Source organism: Coloeus monedula (genome assembly GCF_965178545.1).
Source record: "Coloeus monedula genome assembly, chromosome: 16".
In the NCBI taxonomy this organism is placed as follows: Eukaryota; Metazoa; Chordata; class Aves; order Passeriformes; family Corvidae; genus Coloeus; species Coloeus monedula.
Window position 1 is genome coordinate 15,022,100 of NC_138796.1, and position 18,971 is coordinate 15,041,070.

Consider the following 18,971-nt stretch of genomic DNA (forward strand, 5'->3'; position numbering starts at 1 on the left):
GTGCATTAATCCTGCTGGGAACACTGCACACCTCAACCTTGGAACTGTATTCCCAAGAAGCAGAGAAAACTGGGCTGCTGCAGAGGCAGAAGATGCCTGACCTGAAGTGCCTTTGCAATTGATATTTTTCGTGAAGCAGGAGGAGCCTGTTACTCAGAGGAGTGAACAAAAGCAGAGGCTGCTGTGCAGCTTTGCCGTGAGTCAGCGGGAGGCACCAAGGAGCGGGTGTTTCAGGGAGCAGATGGATCAGATGGAGGAGAGCATGTGGCTTCCTTGGAGTAACACATGCACACGAGCAAGGCTCTGTGGTTTTAAACTCCCCTCAGGCAGTTATGCAAAGACACTCCACTGTTAATTAGGCACAGCATGTTGGAAACGGGCTAGGGAGTGTTTTCCTGAGCCCTGCATTGTTTCTTCTTGTGGGCTGGGGAATGTGGGAAGCTCTCAAGCAGTTCCCAGTGCTTTTCCCAGTGGCTGCAGGGCTGGTGGGTGCAGTGGTAAGTGTAGCAGTTTTAGCAGTGGCAGATAATTCAAGCAGTGGACAGCAGCTGCAGTAACTCCATCCCATGCTGGGCAAGGACAGGCTGCAGCTCCTTCTGCTGATGGGCGAGAGAACCTCCATAAAACCAACCACCAGTTTCAAGCACTTTCACCAACAGAAATTAAATAGAGCTAAGCCAGGCTGAAAGGGTTGAAAAATACCCTTCAGCTGAAGTATGAGCAGGAGCTGGCACGTTTGCTGTCACTGCTGGGTGATGGAGCTGGGCTGACACTCTGTTCCCACACCGGGGTGCATGGGGACTGTGGTGTTTATTCCTTTGGCTGTTTTCCCCATGGAATTTCAGCTGCTGCAGCCTGCAACTTGCTGGCAGAGTGCTGCACTGCTTCCCTTCTGTACCCTGGGAGAGGCATTGAACTCAACTTTCTGGTGGCATAATATTTTGGGAGCTTCCTTTGGAGAAGGTGATACTTCAGGTGAGCTGGGTGAGCACAGAGCTCCCACACTACAGATTCTGCCACTCCTCTGCTCCTTGGCCTGGGCTCTACCTCCAGCTGTCCATCCCTGGTGCTGCCATGCTGTGCTCTCACTTCCACTGTCAGACCATTATCTGTCAGGCTGATTGCTGTCATTGGAGGGAAAGGAGAGCTGCCACAGGGAAGTGCCTTCAGGGGGGTGATCTTTGTTTTCTTGACCTGGGAAGCTGTGGGATGTAGGATCAGCCCGGAGCCCAGCCTGCCCTTCCTCCAAATGTCCATGTGAAGGCACTGGGGAGAAATGAGAGGACTTTGCTCTGGCAGAGCAATCAGTGGTTGGGTGTTACTGTCTGCCAAGCCTCAGGATCACAGTCAATTCTTCTCTCTTCCAGTTTCCCGTTCTGCAGGATAACCTCGAAGTGTATCTGGGGCTCCAGCAGTTCGTGGTCACTTCAGGAACAGGTAATAACCACCCTCTAACACTGTGCTCCTCCCTCCCCATGACTGCAAACCCACTCCAGACCTGCTGTGCTGTTGCTTTTTGTATATTCAGTTGATCAGAACCTGTGTCTCACAGCTCAGCAGTTAAACTCCAACAGCAGACAGAAATCTCATAATATGATTTATTCTTATTGGCATGGTTCTTCCCTTGTTCTGGCACTTGAAATGAAGATGCCAGAGGTGTTAAAACAGGTGTGCAGCACCAAATACTGCAGCTCCTTCCTGAGAAACAAGGGAAGCAGCAGCAGTGAGATCTGCCTGAGGGGAGGTTGTAGCTCAAGGTAATACTGAAATTTCCTGGTGTGACCAGGAAAGGAGTCTGTCCCAATACTGCTGTACGTGGCAGAACTGTTGTATAGGCAGTTCTGGAAAAAATAGTCCCATTTTTAGGATCATTTCAGCCCTAGGATAAGCTGTGCATCGGGGTTTAGTGCTGTGGCTCTGTGTTAGGAGCTGTCCTGTGGGCTGGATCAGCAGCAGCAGCTCGGATGCAGCTCTGCATTCAGCACTGGGTGGTGGCACAGAATCCCAGAATGGGTCAGGTTGGAAGGGACTGGACTGAATCATCTGAGCCAACTTCCAGAGCACGTGGCACAGGACTGTGTGTTTGTGTTGACAGCACAAAATGGAGAGGTTGCTGGTGAAAGTTTAATCTGTGATTAAATACAGTCTGTGGAAAGAAAATCTGATTTTCTTTGAAGGGTGGTGTTGCAGAACATATTTGCTTTTGAATGTTTTGAATGTTTGAGCCCAGGTGTCCACACCTGAGCAGCAGGAGGGTTGTGTGGGGCTGGCAAGTCTCGGTAGTGGATTGTTTCTTGCACCTGAGAAATATGGAAGTGCACAACACACTTCACATCAGAAGTGAAGTCACAAATTCACTGTCCCAAATCTGCTGCTGCATCACTGCAAGTGTAGCCGGCAGAGGGAGTGTGGAAAACCACCTTCTCCAGAGCTGGAATTGCTTCTGGTGGCAGCAGGAAACCAGAAAGGCTCCTGTTTGTGTAGGAACTAACACCATACAGAAGGGAATAAAGGTGTAAAAGGCTGAAACAGTCGTTAACATCTTCATCAGCCTTCGAAGTGTTGTCAGAACAGTTGATTTCCCCTCCAAGCTTGAGTGTTGCAGTGCCTGGGCCAGTGCTGCCATCTGACCTGTGACCCAGCGCCGAGCTAGTGGCAGAAGAATGCTTGTCATGTCATTAGAATAAACTTTGCATTTCCTGTCACTTTGTCATCAGGTTTCCCATCCCCAAGAGCTGCAGGGGTTGATCACAAAGCCGTAGGGTTTTTCCCCTTGCACACGAACATGAATTTCCAGCTCTTGGGGCAGCTCTTAGAGAAAGGCTACTTTGTGCTTGTGTCTCTGAGGGGCTGTGGTGTCACTGCAGGTCACAGGCTGAACATCACAGCAGAGAACGACTGCAGGAGGCTGCACTGCTCGCTGAGGGACCTGAGCTCGCTGCTGCAGGCCGTGGGCCGCCTGGCCGAGTACTTCACCGGGGACGTGTTCGCCGCCAGGTTCAACGACGCCCTCACCGTGGTGGAGAGGTGGGTACAGGCTCTCTGTCACCTCTGCAGGCACTCTGACAAATTGGGATTCTTGCTGCCTCCCCTTGGCGTGAGTAGATTGAGGTGTAAGGAATTTGATGGCCAGAATGTGGATTATGAAGCCAGTGGTGTGTGCTGGGCTGAGCCCCCGGCGTGGGCAGCGAGGACTGGGGGGAAATCTGCCCCTCTGCTCAGGTGAGACCCCACCTGCAGAGCTGCCTCCAGCACAGGAAGGATGTGGAGCTGCTGGAGCCAGTCCAGAGGAGGCCACAGTGCTGCTCCAAGGACTGGAACCCCTCTGCTCTGGAGCCAGGCTGGGAGAATTGGGATTGTTTCAGCCTGGAGAAGAAACAGCTCAGGGGTGACCTAATTACCCCTTCCAGGAACTGAAGGAGCCATCAGGAAAGATGGAGAGAGACCATTTACAGGGGCCTGGAGTGACAGCACAAAGGGAATGGCTTCCCACTGCCAGAGGGCAGGGATAGATGGGATATGGGAAGGAATTGTTCCCTGGGAGGGTGGGCAGGCCCTGGCACAGGGTGCCCAGAGCAGCTGTGGCTGCCCCTGGATCCCTGGCAGTGTCCAAGGCCAGGTTGGATGGGGCTTGGAGCAGCCTGGGACAGTGGGAGGTGTCCCTGCCCATGGCAGGGGTGGGATGAGATAAACTCAGTCCCTTGAAAACACTGAGGGGCTTGTGCTCCAGCATCTGCACTTGTGAGGCAATGAAATAACACGTAGAGTTTGATTAGAGTTGTACCTTTCAAAACTAAATCACCAAAACTTCCTTTGATGGTTGGGCTTCGTGATCTTCGAGGTCTTTTCCAACCTTGATGATTCCATGATTGTTTTCTGAAATGAAAAGACCTGTGAAAGCTGAAGGAGCAGACATTTTATTCTTCCCCTCCAGGATACTTAATTAGCACATAGTTACAAATGGTAGGATCTCAGGCTGAAAACACAGGTTTTGTGTTTTCATTTCTGTGGAGGAACGTCTGACCTGTTCCATCTGATCCCAAACAGCACAGTAGGCTCTGAATTATTTTAAACTAAATGGCCAGAATCTCATTTGTGTATTAGCTAAACATTGACCCAGACTGGGGAAGAGCTGCACTAGATCAGGTGCTGGAGCTGGTTTGTACAATCCCTTTGCTCTGCCATGTGTGTTTGCACCTCCAGGCTGGTAAAGGTGACGCTGTATGGATCTCAAATCAAACTGTACAACATCGAAACCGCCGTTCCCTCCGTGCTGAAACCTGACCTCATCGATGTGTGAGTATGGGGTGTAGCCAGCCTGGGCACTCATGGGGTGGGGAAGGCTTGGATCTTCTGGATCTGCTGCTCAGACCCCACCCTGGCAGATATCCTGGGAAACAGCCTCTCCAGCTGCTGGCAGCTCCCCAGGAAAGCACCTTTTTCAGCTGATGAAAGTCAAGGCTGCTGCCAGTGTTTTGGACCAGTCTTTCCTCTAATGGAAGTACCCAGGTCATTTAAATGAAAACATGTTTGTGCTGAGAAGGAAAAATGCCCCTTAAATCAGCTCTGAAAGCAAACTGGGGTTGTGCCCTGTGCTGGGGGCTGTAAAAGCAGGGTAATTAATGAGGAAATAAGTGTTACAACAGTGATATTTTAAAGAAGTGGATCCACTGTGTAGCGTGGAGTTTATATAGAAATCCAGTTGATGGATTTTTTTGCTACCAGAGTCAGGTCTGTGGCTCAGGTAAAAGAGGTTTTTCCCAGCTGAGGGTTTCAAATCCTTGTCTTTCAAGACAAACATATGCCTTGCAGGTGTGCAAGCCATTTCTGGGACAAACAACTGCCTGCCATCCAGGCACTGACATTCAGTGGGAAATCTTGGTGCTGCTGGCCATAGATCACCTCTGACAGCCTTTTAGGGACCTTCCCTTGCTGAGGCTGTGCAGCACAAACCTGTTCCCTGCTAGATGCTGTGCTGTGAGCAGAATTGAAGGTTTGAACACTTGTTCTGGTTTGTAATTGCACCTTCAGCAGCTCCTTGAAGACCCCCACTAGATTTCACCATATAACTCTATAACATTTCTCCTATTAGTCCCAAGTTAATGGCACTGAATTTTGTGCAGGTGATGATGTTTTAATGGTTTCTGTTCTGGTTTACGATAATCTGGGAAGTGTTTTCCATGATCTGTCAGCAAGGGTTCACCCTTTTCCCTGTCCCTGAAGAAACCTGTGATCCATTTTCTAACACTTGCCTGAGAGAGCAGCCCTGTCACACATGTGGGGACATCTCTCTGAAGCACCCTGACTCCATGTGAACGTGATAAAAGTGTGATTATGAAGGATGATAACTTGACTTTATCAGTTTCCACCTTTGGCCTGGTGGGCCCAGAACCAGAACCAAAACAGCAGGAAGGATTTTTTACAAACCAAGCTGCCAGGTTTGCCTGAAACACCGCTCTCCTGTCCCCTTCTGGTGCTCACTGTGTCCCTTGCTGTCCCCAGGCACGCGCAGTCCCTGGCAGCCCTGCAGGCCTACGCTCACTGGCTGGCCCAGTTCTACAGCGAGGTGCACAGGCAGAACCCCGAGCAGTTCATCTCCCTGGTGTCCACGGCGCTGGAGGCCATCACCCCCCTCATCAGCTCCAAGGTACTGCTGGCCCTGGCCTCTGCTGGGGGCTGCTGTCCAGAGCAGCTCTCAACAGCACTGGGGGTCAGGCTGATACAAGAATAAGCAATTTAAAGGCTTCGAAAGTCAGTCTAATGATTTTATGGCTTGAAAGCAGAGAAATCTCTCTCTCATGGTATTAAGGGAACTGAGCTATGCTCTGGTTGACAAATAAATTGTAGAATTGTTTAGGAAAAACTCTCTAAGATTGAGTCCAACCATTCCCCCAGCACTGCCAAGGCCACCACTGACCCATGTCCCCAAATGCCACATCCACATACATGGCTTTTAAATCCCTCCAGAGATGGTGACCCCAGCACTGCCTTGAGCACCCTATCTATGCCTGACCACCCTTTCCATGAAGGAATTTCCCCAATATCCAACCTGACCCTCCCCTGGCACAGCTTGAGGCTGTTCCTCTCATCCTGTCCTTGTTCCCTGGGAGCAGAGCCTGAGCCCTGCCCTGGCTGCACCCCCCAGGTCCTGGCAGCTCAGTGTGCTGACCCTGGTTGTGTGTGCCAGTGTGACTGGGCAGCCTGACCACCCCTCTGTCCCTCAGGTGCAGGAGAAGCTGCTGCTCTCTGCGTGCCACCTGCTGGTGTCCTTGGCCACCACGGTGCGCCCGGTGTTCCTGATCAGCATCCCAGCCGTGCAGAAGGTGTTCAACAGGATCACTGACACCTCTGCCCAGCGCCTCCCCGACAAGGTCAGTGGGCCCAGAGCTGTCTCACACTGAAATCAGGTGTCCTTGGGAAGATGTGCCTCAGGTGGTGAGGGATAACCTCAAAAAACAACTGCAGGGGCAGCAATTATCTCTATATTGTGGATATCCAGGAATTACAGTGATACCATTAGTAATTAATGATCTATTTCAAGCAACAGCACAAGGAAAAAATACAATTGCACCTCTTAGATCTGATTCTTTTCTCCTTTGTTGACACCATCCCTGATTCTGCCTTATCTTTACAGTACAGACACGTTGATTCTGACCTACACAAAGAGTTTTTTGTGAAACTCAAGTATTTACTTTGCAGAAGCAATGTAAATACTATAAATATATTCCATTTATAGTTCTGAAAAGCCACAGTGGAGGCTGGGGTATGGTTATGTTGTGTGCTGGCAAGGAAGCACAGAGTGCTGCACAAGTGCAGGAGCTCAGCCTGTAAACCAGACAAGGAGTAATGGAAGGAAAATCATCTTTGTTTTTATAAACACCAGAGATTTACTGCTGCAGGGAAGGGCTGACAGAGCTGGGAGCTGGTTCCAGGCCTTAAATCCTGGAGCTTTGCTTCTCTCCCTCTTGCAGAGCTGGTACTTGGGCTCATGTTGTGCTGTTGAACAGCGAGCACTGCTGGTGTCTTGAACAGCCATAAAATGTCATTTCACTCCAGCCTTGTGCTCTAGCAAAAATTAACCTGGGAAAAAAGTTAAAACTTTGTCTCTTTGCTTCATGTTGCCCAGAGAAGCTGTGGCTGTCCCATCCCTAGAAGTGTCCAAGGCCAGGTTGGACTTGGAGCAGCCTGGTCTGGTGGAAGGTGTCCCTGCCTATGGCAGTTGGGTTGGTCCCTTCAACCCAAACCATTCCATGATTCAATGGTTTTGCTGTCAGTCCAACCCTGGTGCTGTCTGGGCTCTTGTAGATGTCTTTCTGCTCCCACATCTCCTTAAGGGTACCAGGAACTCGAGGTTTATATCCAACTGTGGGGGTGTTTTGGGAGCTGCAGTCCATCCTCAGTGCCCAAGGAGCTCTGCAGAGCTCATCCAGAGCCTCGCACACATCAGAGCTGCACAATGCAGGGGTGGAACACGATGAGCTTTAACCTCCCTTCCCACCCAAACCATTGGCTTTGATTCCTGTCCCTCCCAGGCCCAGGTGCTGGTGTGCAGGGCTCTGTCCAACGTGCTGCTGCTGCCCTGGCCCAACCTGCCCGAGAGTGAGCAGCAGTGGGCCGTGCGCTCCACCAACCACGCCAGCCTCGTGTCCGCCCTCACCAGGGACTACCGCCAGCTCAAGGCCACGGCCAGCCTGCCCCAGAGGAAGGTGCAGCTGGAGGACAGTAAGTACCAGTGTCCTGCTCCCTCCTGCTGCACTGGGGAGTGTCATTAAGCTGATTTGCCAGTTAATTATTTTGGCTGAGAAACTGCTTCGCGTACAGGGAAGGGAGCAAGTTGTGTTTCCTTTCTATTTTTAGAGGCTTTTCTGCTCTGTACAGGGCACTCTCGCCCCAGGTCGCCTGTAAACTCTTCCATTAAAGTGCTGTCTTCCTGAGGAAGGTGGGCTCAGGGTTGGGATAAAAGTTTGGGTGGTAAGGATTGCATTGGGAGTACTGAACGGCCTCATGGTGTGGTATTAGAAATACTGGCTGGAAGCTGTGTTAATGAAGATCATGGGTGTAAAAAGTGAAGGGGGGAAATAAGAATTTCTTCCAGACTTGGGAATTACTGGAGAGGGTTTGTTTATATAGGAGGAATGCAAGGAAACTCCTGGCAGGGGTGCAGGGAAACTTGTGTATATGCTTTGGGCCTGGTTTTGGGTGTGTCTTTGGGTTTTTTTTCATTGAGGATCGCTTCAGAAGTTGTTCAGAAATCTGCAGTGTCACACGTCAGTTGTTTTAATTCCTGTGTGTGTGAGCTTCATTTCTTTCCCTCTTACCTCCAAGCAGTTTTGGCACGTGCCAGAAGCATCACCCCTCTTGTTTTGCAGCCAAAGTGATCATCCACCAGACACTGAGCGTTCTGGAAGATATTGTAGAAAGTATCTCTGGAGAATCCACCAAGTCCCGGCAGATCTGTTATCAGTCGCTGCAAGAATCCGTGCAGGTCTCACTAGCCCTCTTCCCAGCTTTCATTCATCAGTCAGGTATAACCTCAGGCCAGGGGCCATGCTGTGAGTAGCTTTCTGAGCTCCTGATAACACCCAGAACAGCAGCACAGAGCCGTGGTGTGGGTGTGGAGGGTGTGGGTTGTCTGTGCCTGGGTGTGCTGGGAGAGCTGGGCTGAGCCACAGCAGGGAAGGGACATCCCTGCCAGCCAGGATCCAGGCAGGACTGTCACAGTTTCAAAGAGGAGCTGGTCCTGAGCACAAAAAAAAATGCTTTCAAATACCCTCTCTGGTTGTATTTGCCATTTACATTCTCTGCAGAAGCTTGAAGACAAAGAAGGATAGATGTCGTCAGATTAGGTCAGATGGTGTGCGATTTGGGGATTTTTTTCCCTGAGATGGAACCAGGACTCTCACTTGGCAGCCTTCTGGCCAGCAGTTTGTATTTTGTGTCACATCAGGGTGCTTCCTCATGTCCCATTTGGAGCTGGGTGGGATTTTCTCAGTGGAGGGGCTGAGGGGAGACAAAAGGGGTGAAATGCAGAGGGGATCCAAGGCAGAGGCAAAGGGTGCTGTGACTCCAGGGAGCTGCTGTCTCCAAAACAGGCTGGCAGTCTCATCAATTGCAATTTTTTGGCTACCAAAGGCTGTGTGATGAGGGAGGAGTTGAGCAGCTCCAGCTTGGTTATCCAGTGTTTATTGGGATGGATGAAGGATTAGCTGGGTGCTAATCACTGCAATCACCACGTGCTCCCTTCTGAAGACAGAAGGGTCTTCTCAGTTTCTGCCAAAAAACCAAGCTGGATTCTGTCTCCTCCACCCCGAGCTGTGTGGATGTGTTGGATTTCCTGGTGTTTCCTGTTAACCCTGTACAAGCAGTGAGAACTGGAGATGGGCCTGGAGCTGCCCATGAGCTTTGTCCCAGCACTGCGTGCAGGCAGAGCTCACTGAGGCCTTGCTGGCAGGGTTGTGGTTGTTCTGAGGGGTTGGTGCTGCCTGTGCTTGTCATCCCTGGCAGCTTTTGGAAGGGTATGAACAATCCTGAAGCCCTGTAGTAACCAGCTGATGGTTTCAGTTTCTCAGACAGCCCTGCTGGTAAATTCCCAAGAGCAAATGGGGTTCCCTGAACAGGAGGAGCAAACTTGAGACTTACATAAAAGACTGAAACATAAAACACTGATTGATGCACTTGGATGTTTCTTTAACACGTTCTTTTTGCTTTTCTCTTCTCTTAGATGTGACAGATGAGATGCTGAGCTTTTTCCTCACCCTGTTCCAAGGCCTGAGGGTGCAGATGGGAGTGCCTTTCACTGAGCAGATCATACAGACCTTCCTGAACATGTTCACCAGGTACTGCCCAACATTTGTTTCTCACCCCTCAGGATGGTTTATCTCAGGAGCTGCTCAGCCAGTGGGTCCCTGTCCCTAAAGTGGGCTGTTTCCAGCCTTTGTGGCCAGACTTTTGTCATGTCCCAGGGCTGAATCTGAGGAAAACACTTCCAAGTCTGGAGAGCTCCAGTGCGTGCTCATCGGTCATACCTGCCACTGTGCAATTCCAGCTCTCCCATGGATTTTCTGGCAGTGTGGGGTGTTGAACTGGGCTCTCATATTCCCTCTTAGCTCCTGCCTAAGGTCTGAGGGTGTCCCTTCACTCATCTTTTGTTGCAGAGGGGGATCTGCCAACCCTCAGTGGCTACCTCCCTCCTTTCTGTGGCTTCATGTGCTTGGCCTGTATTAACTGAGCATTTTAGAGGCATCACCTGTTTTCCAGTAAACCAGGGAAGCCTACAGATCTCTGGGAATCTTCCTAATGCCTGTTTGTGTCCCAGGGAGCAGCTGGCAGAGAGCATCCTCCACGAGGGCAGCACCGGCTGCAGGGTGGTGGAAAAGTTCCTGAAGATCCTGCAGGTGGTGGTGCAGGAGCCAGGCCAGGTGTTCAAACCCTTCCTGCCCAGTGTGATCTCGTTGTGCATGGAGCAGGTGTATCCCATCATTGCAGAGGTAGGGCTGCTCTCCCAGGGCTGGGAATGGGAATGGGAATGGGAAGGGAAGGCATTGCTGGGGGGGTGGCAGCAGTGAAGCTTTGGCTTTCAAGAGCTGCGTGTGTCAATCCCTGTGGAGGGAAAGCGCCCTGTGGAGGACTGGTCAGTGGGATTGGAAGCAGTGTGGGTGGAGGATTGATGTGTTTTCAGCATGATCCTACAGCTGCTGGGTTTGGTGCTCCCTTAGGAGAAAGGCTTTGGTGCAAAGCCCTGGGTTGGTGGGATCCAGGATTGGGGTGGGATCCAGCAGAGGAGCCTGCTCTGAGCTCTGTCCCCCTGTGCTGCCAGCGCTCATCCCCTGATGTGAAAGCAGAGCTGTTTGAGCTGCTCTTCCGGGTCCTGCACCACAACTGGAGGTACTTCTTCAAATCCAGCGTGCTGGCCAGTGTCCAGAGGGGAGTGGCAGAGGAGCAGATGGAGAATGAAGCCCAGTTCAGTGCCATCATGCAGGTAACTCACCCATTCCCCAGAACCTTTCCTGCAGGGGAGCACACACTGCTTGGGGCACTGCAGTAAAAAATCACAGAAGCACCAGGGTTGGAAAAGCTCTCTGAGATTGAGTCCAACCATTCCCCAGCACTGCCAAGGCCATCACTGACCCCTGTCCCCAAGTACCACACCCACTGTTAAATCCTCCCAGGGGTGGTGACCCCAGCACTGCCCTGGGCAGCTGTGCCAGGGCCTGACCACCCTTCCCATGGAGGAATTTCCCCAATATCCAACCTAAACCTCCCCTGGCCCAGCCTGAGGCCGTTCCCTCTCCTCCTGTCCCTGTTCCCTGGCAGCAGAGCCCGACCCCCCCGGCTGCCCCCTCCTGTCAGGGACTTGTGCAGAGCCACAAGGTCCCCCCTGAGCCTCCTTTGCTCCAGGCTGAGCCCCTTTCCCAGCTCCCTCAGCCGCTCCTGGGGCTCCAGCCCCTTCCCCAGCTCTGTTCCCTTCCCTGCACCCACTCCAGCCCCTCAGTGTCTCTGTTCTTGTGAGGGTCCCACATGGGCACATGTGGGTGATGAGTTTAGATGTGTCTTGAGTGAGGTTTTGCTTCCAGGAACTGCTGCAGATGAAAGTTGCTGAGGAGTGACCCAGCTGCTGAGCTCACAAGGCACAGAGCCATGCAGGCATGAGGAAGGAATGTTAATTCCTTTGCAAGCCTCATCCTGCAATAAAAATACATTACTACCACTGACCCAGTTAACTCTGAGTGTTGTGGTTGACACTGGGGAAAGCTGTCAGTGCAGGAAAGTGTTCCTGAGTGTCTTTTGGCTTCCATGGACTTCTTGTGTGCTGTTCCACAGGACCTGGTAGGGAAGGGTCAGTGGGGTAACACCTGACAGGCTTTGGCCTGGGAAATACAGAATCATGGAGTGGTTTGGGTTCAGGAGACCTGAAAGCCCATCCCATTCCACCCCCTGCCATGGGCAGGGACACCTTCCCCTAGCCCAGGCTGCTCCAAGCCCCATCCAGCCTGGCTTTGGACACTGCCAGGGATCCAGGGGCAGCCACAGCTGCTCTGGGCACCCTGTGCCAGGGCCTGCCCACCCTCCCAGGGAACAATTCCTTCCCAAGATCCCATCCAGCCCTGCCCTCTGGCACTGGGAAGCCATTCCCTGTGTCCTGTCCCTCCATCCCTTGTCCCCAGTCCCTCTCCAGCTCTCCTGGAGCCCCTTGAGGCACTGGCAGGCAGGGACAGAGTGTGCACAGAGCCAGCACCAACCTCCTCAGGTGGGGAAGTTGGAATTTTTTAAGACTAACAGACTGTGTTCCATGTGTTGCTTTGGTCAGAGCTGGCCAGATGAGCTCCCTTGCAATTCCTAGATCACCTTAGACTGCAGGAGACCTTTGGGAGAGTTGCCCCATCGTGGAGAGCCTGGAGAAGCTGGGTCCCCTCTGGTGCACATGTGGAGAGGGAGCTCTTGCACTGACACGAACTGAGTCATGTTTCTCTCTGGCCTGCCCTTCTTCTGCTACCTTTTGGTGTGAATGAAGCTCAGGCTGGGCCCTGTGCAGGGCTGTCCAAGCATCTCTTTCACCTGTAGCTGTGGAACACTTCCAAACTCACCAGAATGCCTCCTTCTGGAAGATTTTTATATCATCATCCCAGTTCAGGCTGCGTGGCAATCCTGCACTGCTTGTTTTACTCCTTGGCTCCTGCTGCTCTGATAGAAAACTCTTATTTCATGTTCTCTAAGTGTTCCCACTGCCAGTGCTTTGTGTGGGGGACATGAATAGCTTGTGTGCTGGTTTCCACCTGAGATCTAAGGCCGGAACTGGCTCAGTCTTGCTGGGATCTGGATTGTTCTTGTCCATTTGACAATAAATGGGTCATGTGGGTGAATAAACTCTTCTGTTCACAATGCCTTGAAGAGGAGCTGTTAAAATCCTGCTGCCTGTCTCTGTGCACAGCTGACCTCACCTGCCTGCATCCCCTGTACAGTGTTTTGGAGGTGTTCAGGGTGGAAAAGGTGCTTGACCACACACTGTGCAGCCCTGCCAGGCCAGGTCAGGGTCCAGCAGATTCTGTTCTGGGCTCTTCACAGGCTCCCAGGGCCCATCTCCAAATCCTAATCCAGGGCAGTGACGTCTGCTTGGGCTCCTGACTGGGACTGAGGGCCCACCCTGGGGTGTGTCCTGGTCTGTTCCCCCATGCCTTGGTGCCTCAGGTGACATCTCTGAGGAACAGCCCTGCCCTTCCTGAGCACACTGCCTGCCCAGGGAGCTGGGCTCAGCATCCCTGGCCCTCTCCAGTGCCAGCTTGGCCTGCCTGTTCCCAGTGGGCCCAGCTCAGCAGGGATATGCCCATGTTCCCACCAAAACCCCATTCCCATGGAGCTGGTGGCAGCACAGTTGATTTGAACAGCTGCCTGTCTCTTGATAGCTTGCTGCACTGAGGCTCCCAGGGGTTTGTCCTGGTGCCAGGGTGAAAATGCTGCTGTTTTGCCTGGCAGGTCTGATGTTTGTGGTGGTCTCCATCCCCTTCCTCCATCTGTGCTTTGTCCCCAGGCATTTGGCCAGTCCTTCCTGCAGCCTGACATTCACCTGTTCAAGCAGAACCTCTTCTACCTGGAGACTCTGAACACAAAGCAGAAGCTGTACCACAAGGTGGGTCCTGCCTGAGCTCTCTGTGCATGGGAAGAGGTGGGAGCTGTCCTGGGACTGCTTTTAAGCTACTCAGAAACCCAGGTCAGGATTTGGGAGTTTTGTGCCACAGCCTTTGGGTGGTTGCCGTGCTCCGGGACGTTGGAATGGGGCTGCCAGCCCTTGATACTGGGAACTGGGAATGGGAGGGATCCCAGCTCCCAGCAAAGCCTGGATGTGTTCCTGCCTCTGACAGTGAGAACACACAGTGGCAGTGAGGTTTGTCTGGGGAAGTGGGAACTGGGATCATCAGTGGGACAGTGAGTGCCTCCAGCATTCCCACCTGGGCAGCAGCAGGTTTCTGGTATTCCCAGGGCACTGCCACGTGGGAGTCTCCACCTCTCTTTGGACCTGTCCTCCAGGCCCTGTAACCTACCCACAGTTAGCTGCTGCCAGGAAGGGTTAAATCTGGAATCCAGGGAATCTGCTCAGCCTGGGAAAGCAGAGCTTTCAGTTTCTCATCTGTATTCACACCTGAAGGGCAGCACTTTGTGTTCCAGGTGCCTGGGGCAGACTTCCAGGCATCTGCCACATTCCCTGGCTCCCAGGAGCCCTGTGCAGGGAATTCCAGAACCTGGCTGGAATCGGAGTGGGACTTGATGCTGGTGGCTTTGTAAAACTTGGGTCAGAGCATGGAATCATGGAATGGTTTGGGCTGGAAGGGACTGTAAAGCTAATTTACTTTTACCCCCCTGCCATGGCAGGGACACCTCCCACTGTCCCAGGCTGCTCCAAGTCCCATCCAACCTGGCCTTGGACACTGCCAGGGATCCAGGGGCAGCCACAGCTGCTCTGGGCACCCTGTGCCAGGGCCTGCCCACCCTCCCAGGGAACAATTCCTTCCCAATATCCCATCCAGCCCTGCCCTCTGGCAGTGGGAAGCCATTCCCTGTGTCCTGTCCCTCCACCCGTGTCCCCAGTCCCTCTGCAGCTCTCCTGGAGCCCCTTTAGGCCCTGGAAGGGGCTCTGAGCTCTCCCTGAAGCCCCAAACCATGAGGTAAGCATGGCCAAACTCAATGTTAATTTTCAAGCTGATACTAATTGAGCTTATTTTAGCCATTTTTGATGTGGCTCAGCTTAGAAAATCATCTCAGTGCTCACCAGAGTTGGCGACGCCGCCGAAGCCGTGGCTGCTCTGTCTTTGCTGGATTTGTCCTCCTGTGAGAGGAGTGGAGTCCCCTAACCCCGTGCCCCTCTCCCTGTGCAGAAGATCTTCAGGACCACGATGCTGTTCCAGTTTGTGAACGTGCTGCTGCAGGTGCTGGTGCACAAGTCCCACGACCTGCTGCAGGAGGAGATCGGCATCGCCACCTACAACATGGCCTCGGTGGACTTCGATGGCTTCTACTCCGCCTTCCTGCCCGAGTTCCTGGCCAGCTGTGACGGCGTGGACTCCAACCAGAAGAACGTGCTGGGGAGGAATTTCAAAATGGACAGGGTAAGGAGGGGGGCTGCAGCAGAGCAGGATTCCTGGGATGCACAGAACGTGCTGGAGGGCAGCTGGGAATGTCTCCAGGCAGAACCTTTTGTTCCCAAGGCTTCCACGTTCAGCAATCCCCAGCCAAGGATTTCTCACTGCAGGGAGCAGAGCTGCCATCTCATCCCTCAGGTGCAGGATGCTCTGGGAGTTAGGGAATGTTTCCTGGAGGAAGTTTTCATTGGGGTAGGCTGACGTGTTCCAGAGTGGGACGCTCAGGTCCTTGCCAGATGTTTGAGGGTTAAGGATGACAGCAGAGTCCCTGCAAAGGCTCACAACTCCTGCAAACCCCGTGTGAGTGGGAAGGAAATGTGTGGAATATCATGGCAGAGCAGCAGGTTGTGGCTTTCATTTACTGAGGGTAATTTGGCATTGAGTGCTCCCTGTCCTGAGGGAGGGGATGGGGATTTGAGACCAGGGGTGAGGGTGGGAGTGGAAGCCTGGGAGAATTGCTTTGGCCCTAGAAGGCAACTGCTCTTCAGGAATATCAGCCCTTGTCAGGGAGTGTGTGACACCCAGGAGCCTTGGCAGGAGGGCAGCAAGGAATTCCTGCTGCATGGAGCCAGGCTGGGAGAGCTGGGGGTGTCCAGTGTGGCGAAGAGAGGGATCCAGGGAGAGCTCAGAGCCCCTTGCAGGGCCTAAAGGGGCTCCAGGAGAGCTGCAGAGGGACTGGGAACAAGGCATGGAGGGACAGGACACAGGGAATGGCTTCCCAGTGCCAGAGGGCAGGGCTGGATGGGATATTGGGAAGGAATTGTTCCCTGGGAGGGTGGGCAGGCCCTGGCACAGGGTGCCCAGAGCAGCTGTGGCTGCCCCTGGATCCCTGGCAGTGTCCAAGGCCAGGTTGGATGGGGCTGGGAGCAGCCTGGGCCAGTGGGAGGTGTTCCTGCCCATGGCAGGGGTGGCACTGGATGGGCTTTGAGGTCCTTCCCAGCCCAGCCTAGGCTGGGATTCCATGACCATTCCTCTCGGGCCTCGCTGCACGATGAGGAGCTGGAGGTGGGGGCAGAGCCTGGATCCCTGCAGGCAGCTCTGAAACCATCTCTGCTCCAGCAGCTGGAGTTCCCTGGGCTCAGACTGGGTCAGGATGGATCAGTTCCTGTGGGAGCACCCACTGCGGGTTTGCCCCTCTCAGTCCCTCTCTCTTCCCTGCTGTCAGCCCATTCCCAGCAGTTGTTTCGTGCCTTGCAGGACCTGCCCTGGTTCACAGTGGTTCTCTCCCTTGCAGGACCTGCCCTCGTTCACGCAGAACGTGCACAGGCTGGTGAACGACCTGCGCTATTACAGACTGTGCAACGACAGCCTGCCCCCCGGCACTGTGAAGTTGTAGTGACTGCACTGGACTCTGCCATTCCCCAGGGAACGGATCCGTGTTCGCCACCGCCGCCCTCCTCCCGGGCCGTGCCAGCGCTGCACGCCGGGGTCCTGCCCGTGCCCACGGCCTGGATTCACCACGCTCCACCACCGCTTCCTTTGAGTTCTCCCTCCCCAGCCCGAGGCCGCAGCTGGAGCCGGCAGGATGTGTCTTAATGCCCACCCCCGGGGCATCCCGACTGTTGGGAAATCCCTCTCCCGGGGCTTTCCCTCTGCTCCTGTAGCACTTTGTTGCATCTGGAGGTGTCTGGAGAGATCATGTCCGTATCAGACGCGAGGCAGAAGCGCCAAAGACCACTTCAGACATTCGTACCTTCGTGTCATTCCACCTTCCTGCCCTGCCCAGCTCTCGGGGGAGGAGTCTCCCGACGTTGGGACTGGTTTGGCACTTCTGTCACTCCCTTTGTTTTTAAATTGCCTTGAAAACCTCCCCGATGTTGGCGGGGATTTAGAGACTTTTTTTGGGGTTTTTTTTAAACGTTTTCTCATCATTCCATTGTGATACTAAAACAACATGCTTAATGGGAATAAAGTGCTTACTTTGTTGTTTTAAATACCTTGGGGCTGGGTTACTTTCCCTCTAAGTCATTCTGTAAATGAACAAGCAGTGATGCACAGCTTTTCCCAGGATGAGGAATGAGGAGCAGCCAGCAAGGATCCCAATTATTCCAGCAGCTCCTGGAAGGTGCAGATCGGTGGTGGCTTCGTGACTTCTTCCTCTACTGTCTCCTTGTTGTTTTCCTGCTGTGTTTTCTGTCACATGTGGTGATCCCTTCATTCCCTCCAGGACTCTGGTCTGAATCAATCATGAAGTGCCTGCAGGAAGAAATCCCACATTCCCAGTGGGCCTGGAGCTGAAGTTCACCCACTGGCCAGTGACCAGTAGTGGCATCTGTGTGGTAGAATCCCAGACAGCGGTCAGGCAGGACCAGACTGTGTGGGGTTGTGAATCTCTGATCGTGCAGCTGGGAAGGGTTTCTTTCCCCCCTGGTCAGGAAGCAGCATTAAATCAGTCTTCATTTTTATATTTAATAGATTCAATTTGAGAGGAACTTCTCACAGGGGCATGGAGGGACCTGGAGGGGAATGGCCTTAGGCTGAATGAGGGCAGGGCTGGATGGGATACTGGGAAGGAATTGTTCCCTGGGAGGGTGGGCAGGCCCTGGCACAGGGTGCCCAGAGCAGCTGTGGCTGCCCCTGGATCCCTGGCAGTGCCCAAGGCCAGGCTGGATGGGGCTTGGAGCAAGCTGGGCCAGTGGGAGGTGTCCCTGCCCATGGCAGGGGGTGAAATGGGATGGGCTTTAAGGTCCTTTCCAACCCAAACCATTCCATGATCCCATGGAATCAGTCTCAGTTCCCTGTGGTTCAGTGGGCAGCTGCAGTGGTGGGAATAGCACCAGTCCCTGGGCAGGGAGCACAGCTGGAGATGTTCTCCTAGGAACATCTGGAGATGTGGATGTGCTGTGGCTGCACCTGCACAGCTGGGAGGTGTCGGGGGAGCTGGAGCATGGCAGCACTGAGTCCATGGTGCCTCCAGTTCAGTTTTGTGAACAAACCCCTTCCCTGTGCACGTTTGTCACTGGGATGGGACAGAGGCTCTTTGGATCATCTGTGCAAGGGCCCTGCATCCGGGCTCTGAGCTGGCACCAGGTGGATGTTTGGGCTTCCTGCCCTGAAGCAGAGTCCAAATGCCCAGGATGTGCCTCACCTGCTCCAGCCCCTGCAGGTGAGGGCTGAGCTGCCTCCAGAGGGGTGAGGGAAGAGGGGAGGAAGGTGAGTGATGATCTGTGCCCAGCTCCCTGCCAGCCATACCCGGAATAACTCCGTGCCACTGTCTCTGCATAAAGCTTGGAGTCTTTGTTGTTCCTGCTGGGACTTGGGTGTGGGAAGAGCTGGTGCAGAGTCCAGGCCTGGCCCTGGAGCCTGGCCCTGCTCCTGGGCACTCGCAGCAGCTCTGCCCTGCCCTGAGCTGCAGGGGGGGGCACTGGAAGCTGGCAGCCACCTCCTCACCGGTTCTCTGGCTGTGGCTCCCTTTGGAGCCGGGCTGAAGGGATTTCATCCCCGCACAGTTCTGCAGGCTCATGCTGCTTTTCCTTCTTGGCTTGACAGAGGGTGAAAGTAGAAGTTTTTCCCTTGGCCAATGCCAAGCAGCTGCCAGGTGGCCAAAGCCCAGGTTCCAGTCTGCCACCCCTTGTCCTAAAACCTCTTTCCACTTTGCCACCCATCTGTCCCATCCCCACTGGCCTGGCAAACCGTGGAGAGGGGCCTTTCCCCAGCCCCTGTTTCGGGGCAGAAAGTCTCTTTTCCACAACCTGTTGAATCCATTTGCCCAAGGGAAGCCACTGAGGTGTTTTTTTTGCCATGGTGCTGAGCACAGCTGGGCCCACAGCTGTCCCCCCACTCCCTGTGCCTTGGGCAGGCAGGGAGGAAACAAGGAGAGTGGGGTCAAGCCCAGCCCTC

General features: G+C 53.6%; 1 protein-coding gene across 1 annotated transcript in view; it reads left to right on the forward strand.

Moving 5' to 3' along the window:
- XPO6 (exportin 6) overlaps positions 1–17,043 on the forward strand; it is a 56,823-nt gene extending 39,780 nt beyond the window's left edge. The window contains exons 12-24 of the mRNA XM_082291852.1: positions 1,368–1,437; positions 2,868–3,027; positions 4,204–4,296; positions 5,503–5,647; positions 6,225–6,371; positions 7,533–7,722; positions 8,370–8,525; positions 9,722–9,836; positions 10,316–10,487; positions 10,817–10,978; positions 13,526–13,624; positions 14,868–15,098; positions 16,366–17,043. Of these exons, the coding sequence (XP_082147978.1) occupies positions 1,368–1,437; positions 2,868–3,027; positions 4,204–4,296; positions 5,503–5,647; positions 6,225–6,371; positions 7,533–7,722; positions 8,370–8,525; positions 9,722–9,836; positions 10,316–10,487; positions 10,817–10,978; positions 13,526–13,624; positions 14,868–15,098; positions 16,366–16,467 (1,842 nt within the window). The 3' untranslated portion in view covers positions 16,468–17,043. The remainder of the gene's footprint in view (positions 1–1,367; positions 1,438–2,867; positions 3,028–4,203; positions 4,297–5,502; positions 5,648–6,224; positions 6,372–7,532; positions 7,723–8,369; positions 8,526–9,721; positions 9,837–10,315; positions 10,488–10,816; positions 10,979–13,525; positions 13,625–14,867; positions 15,099–16,365) is intronic.
- Positions 17,044–18,971: the final 1,928 nt, after the last annotated feature.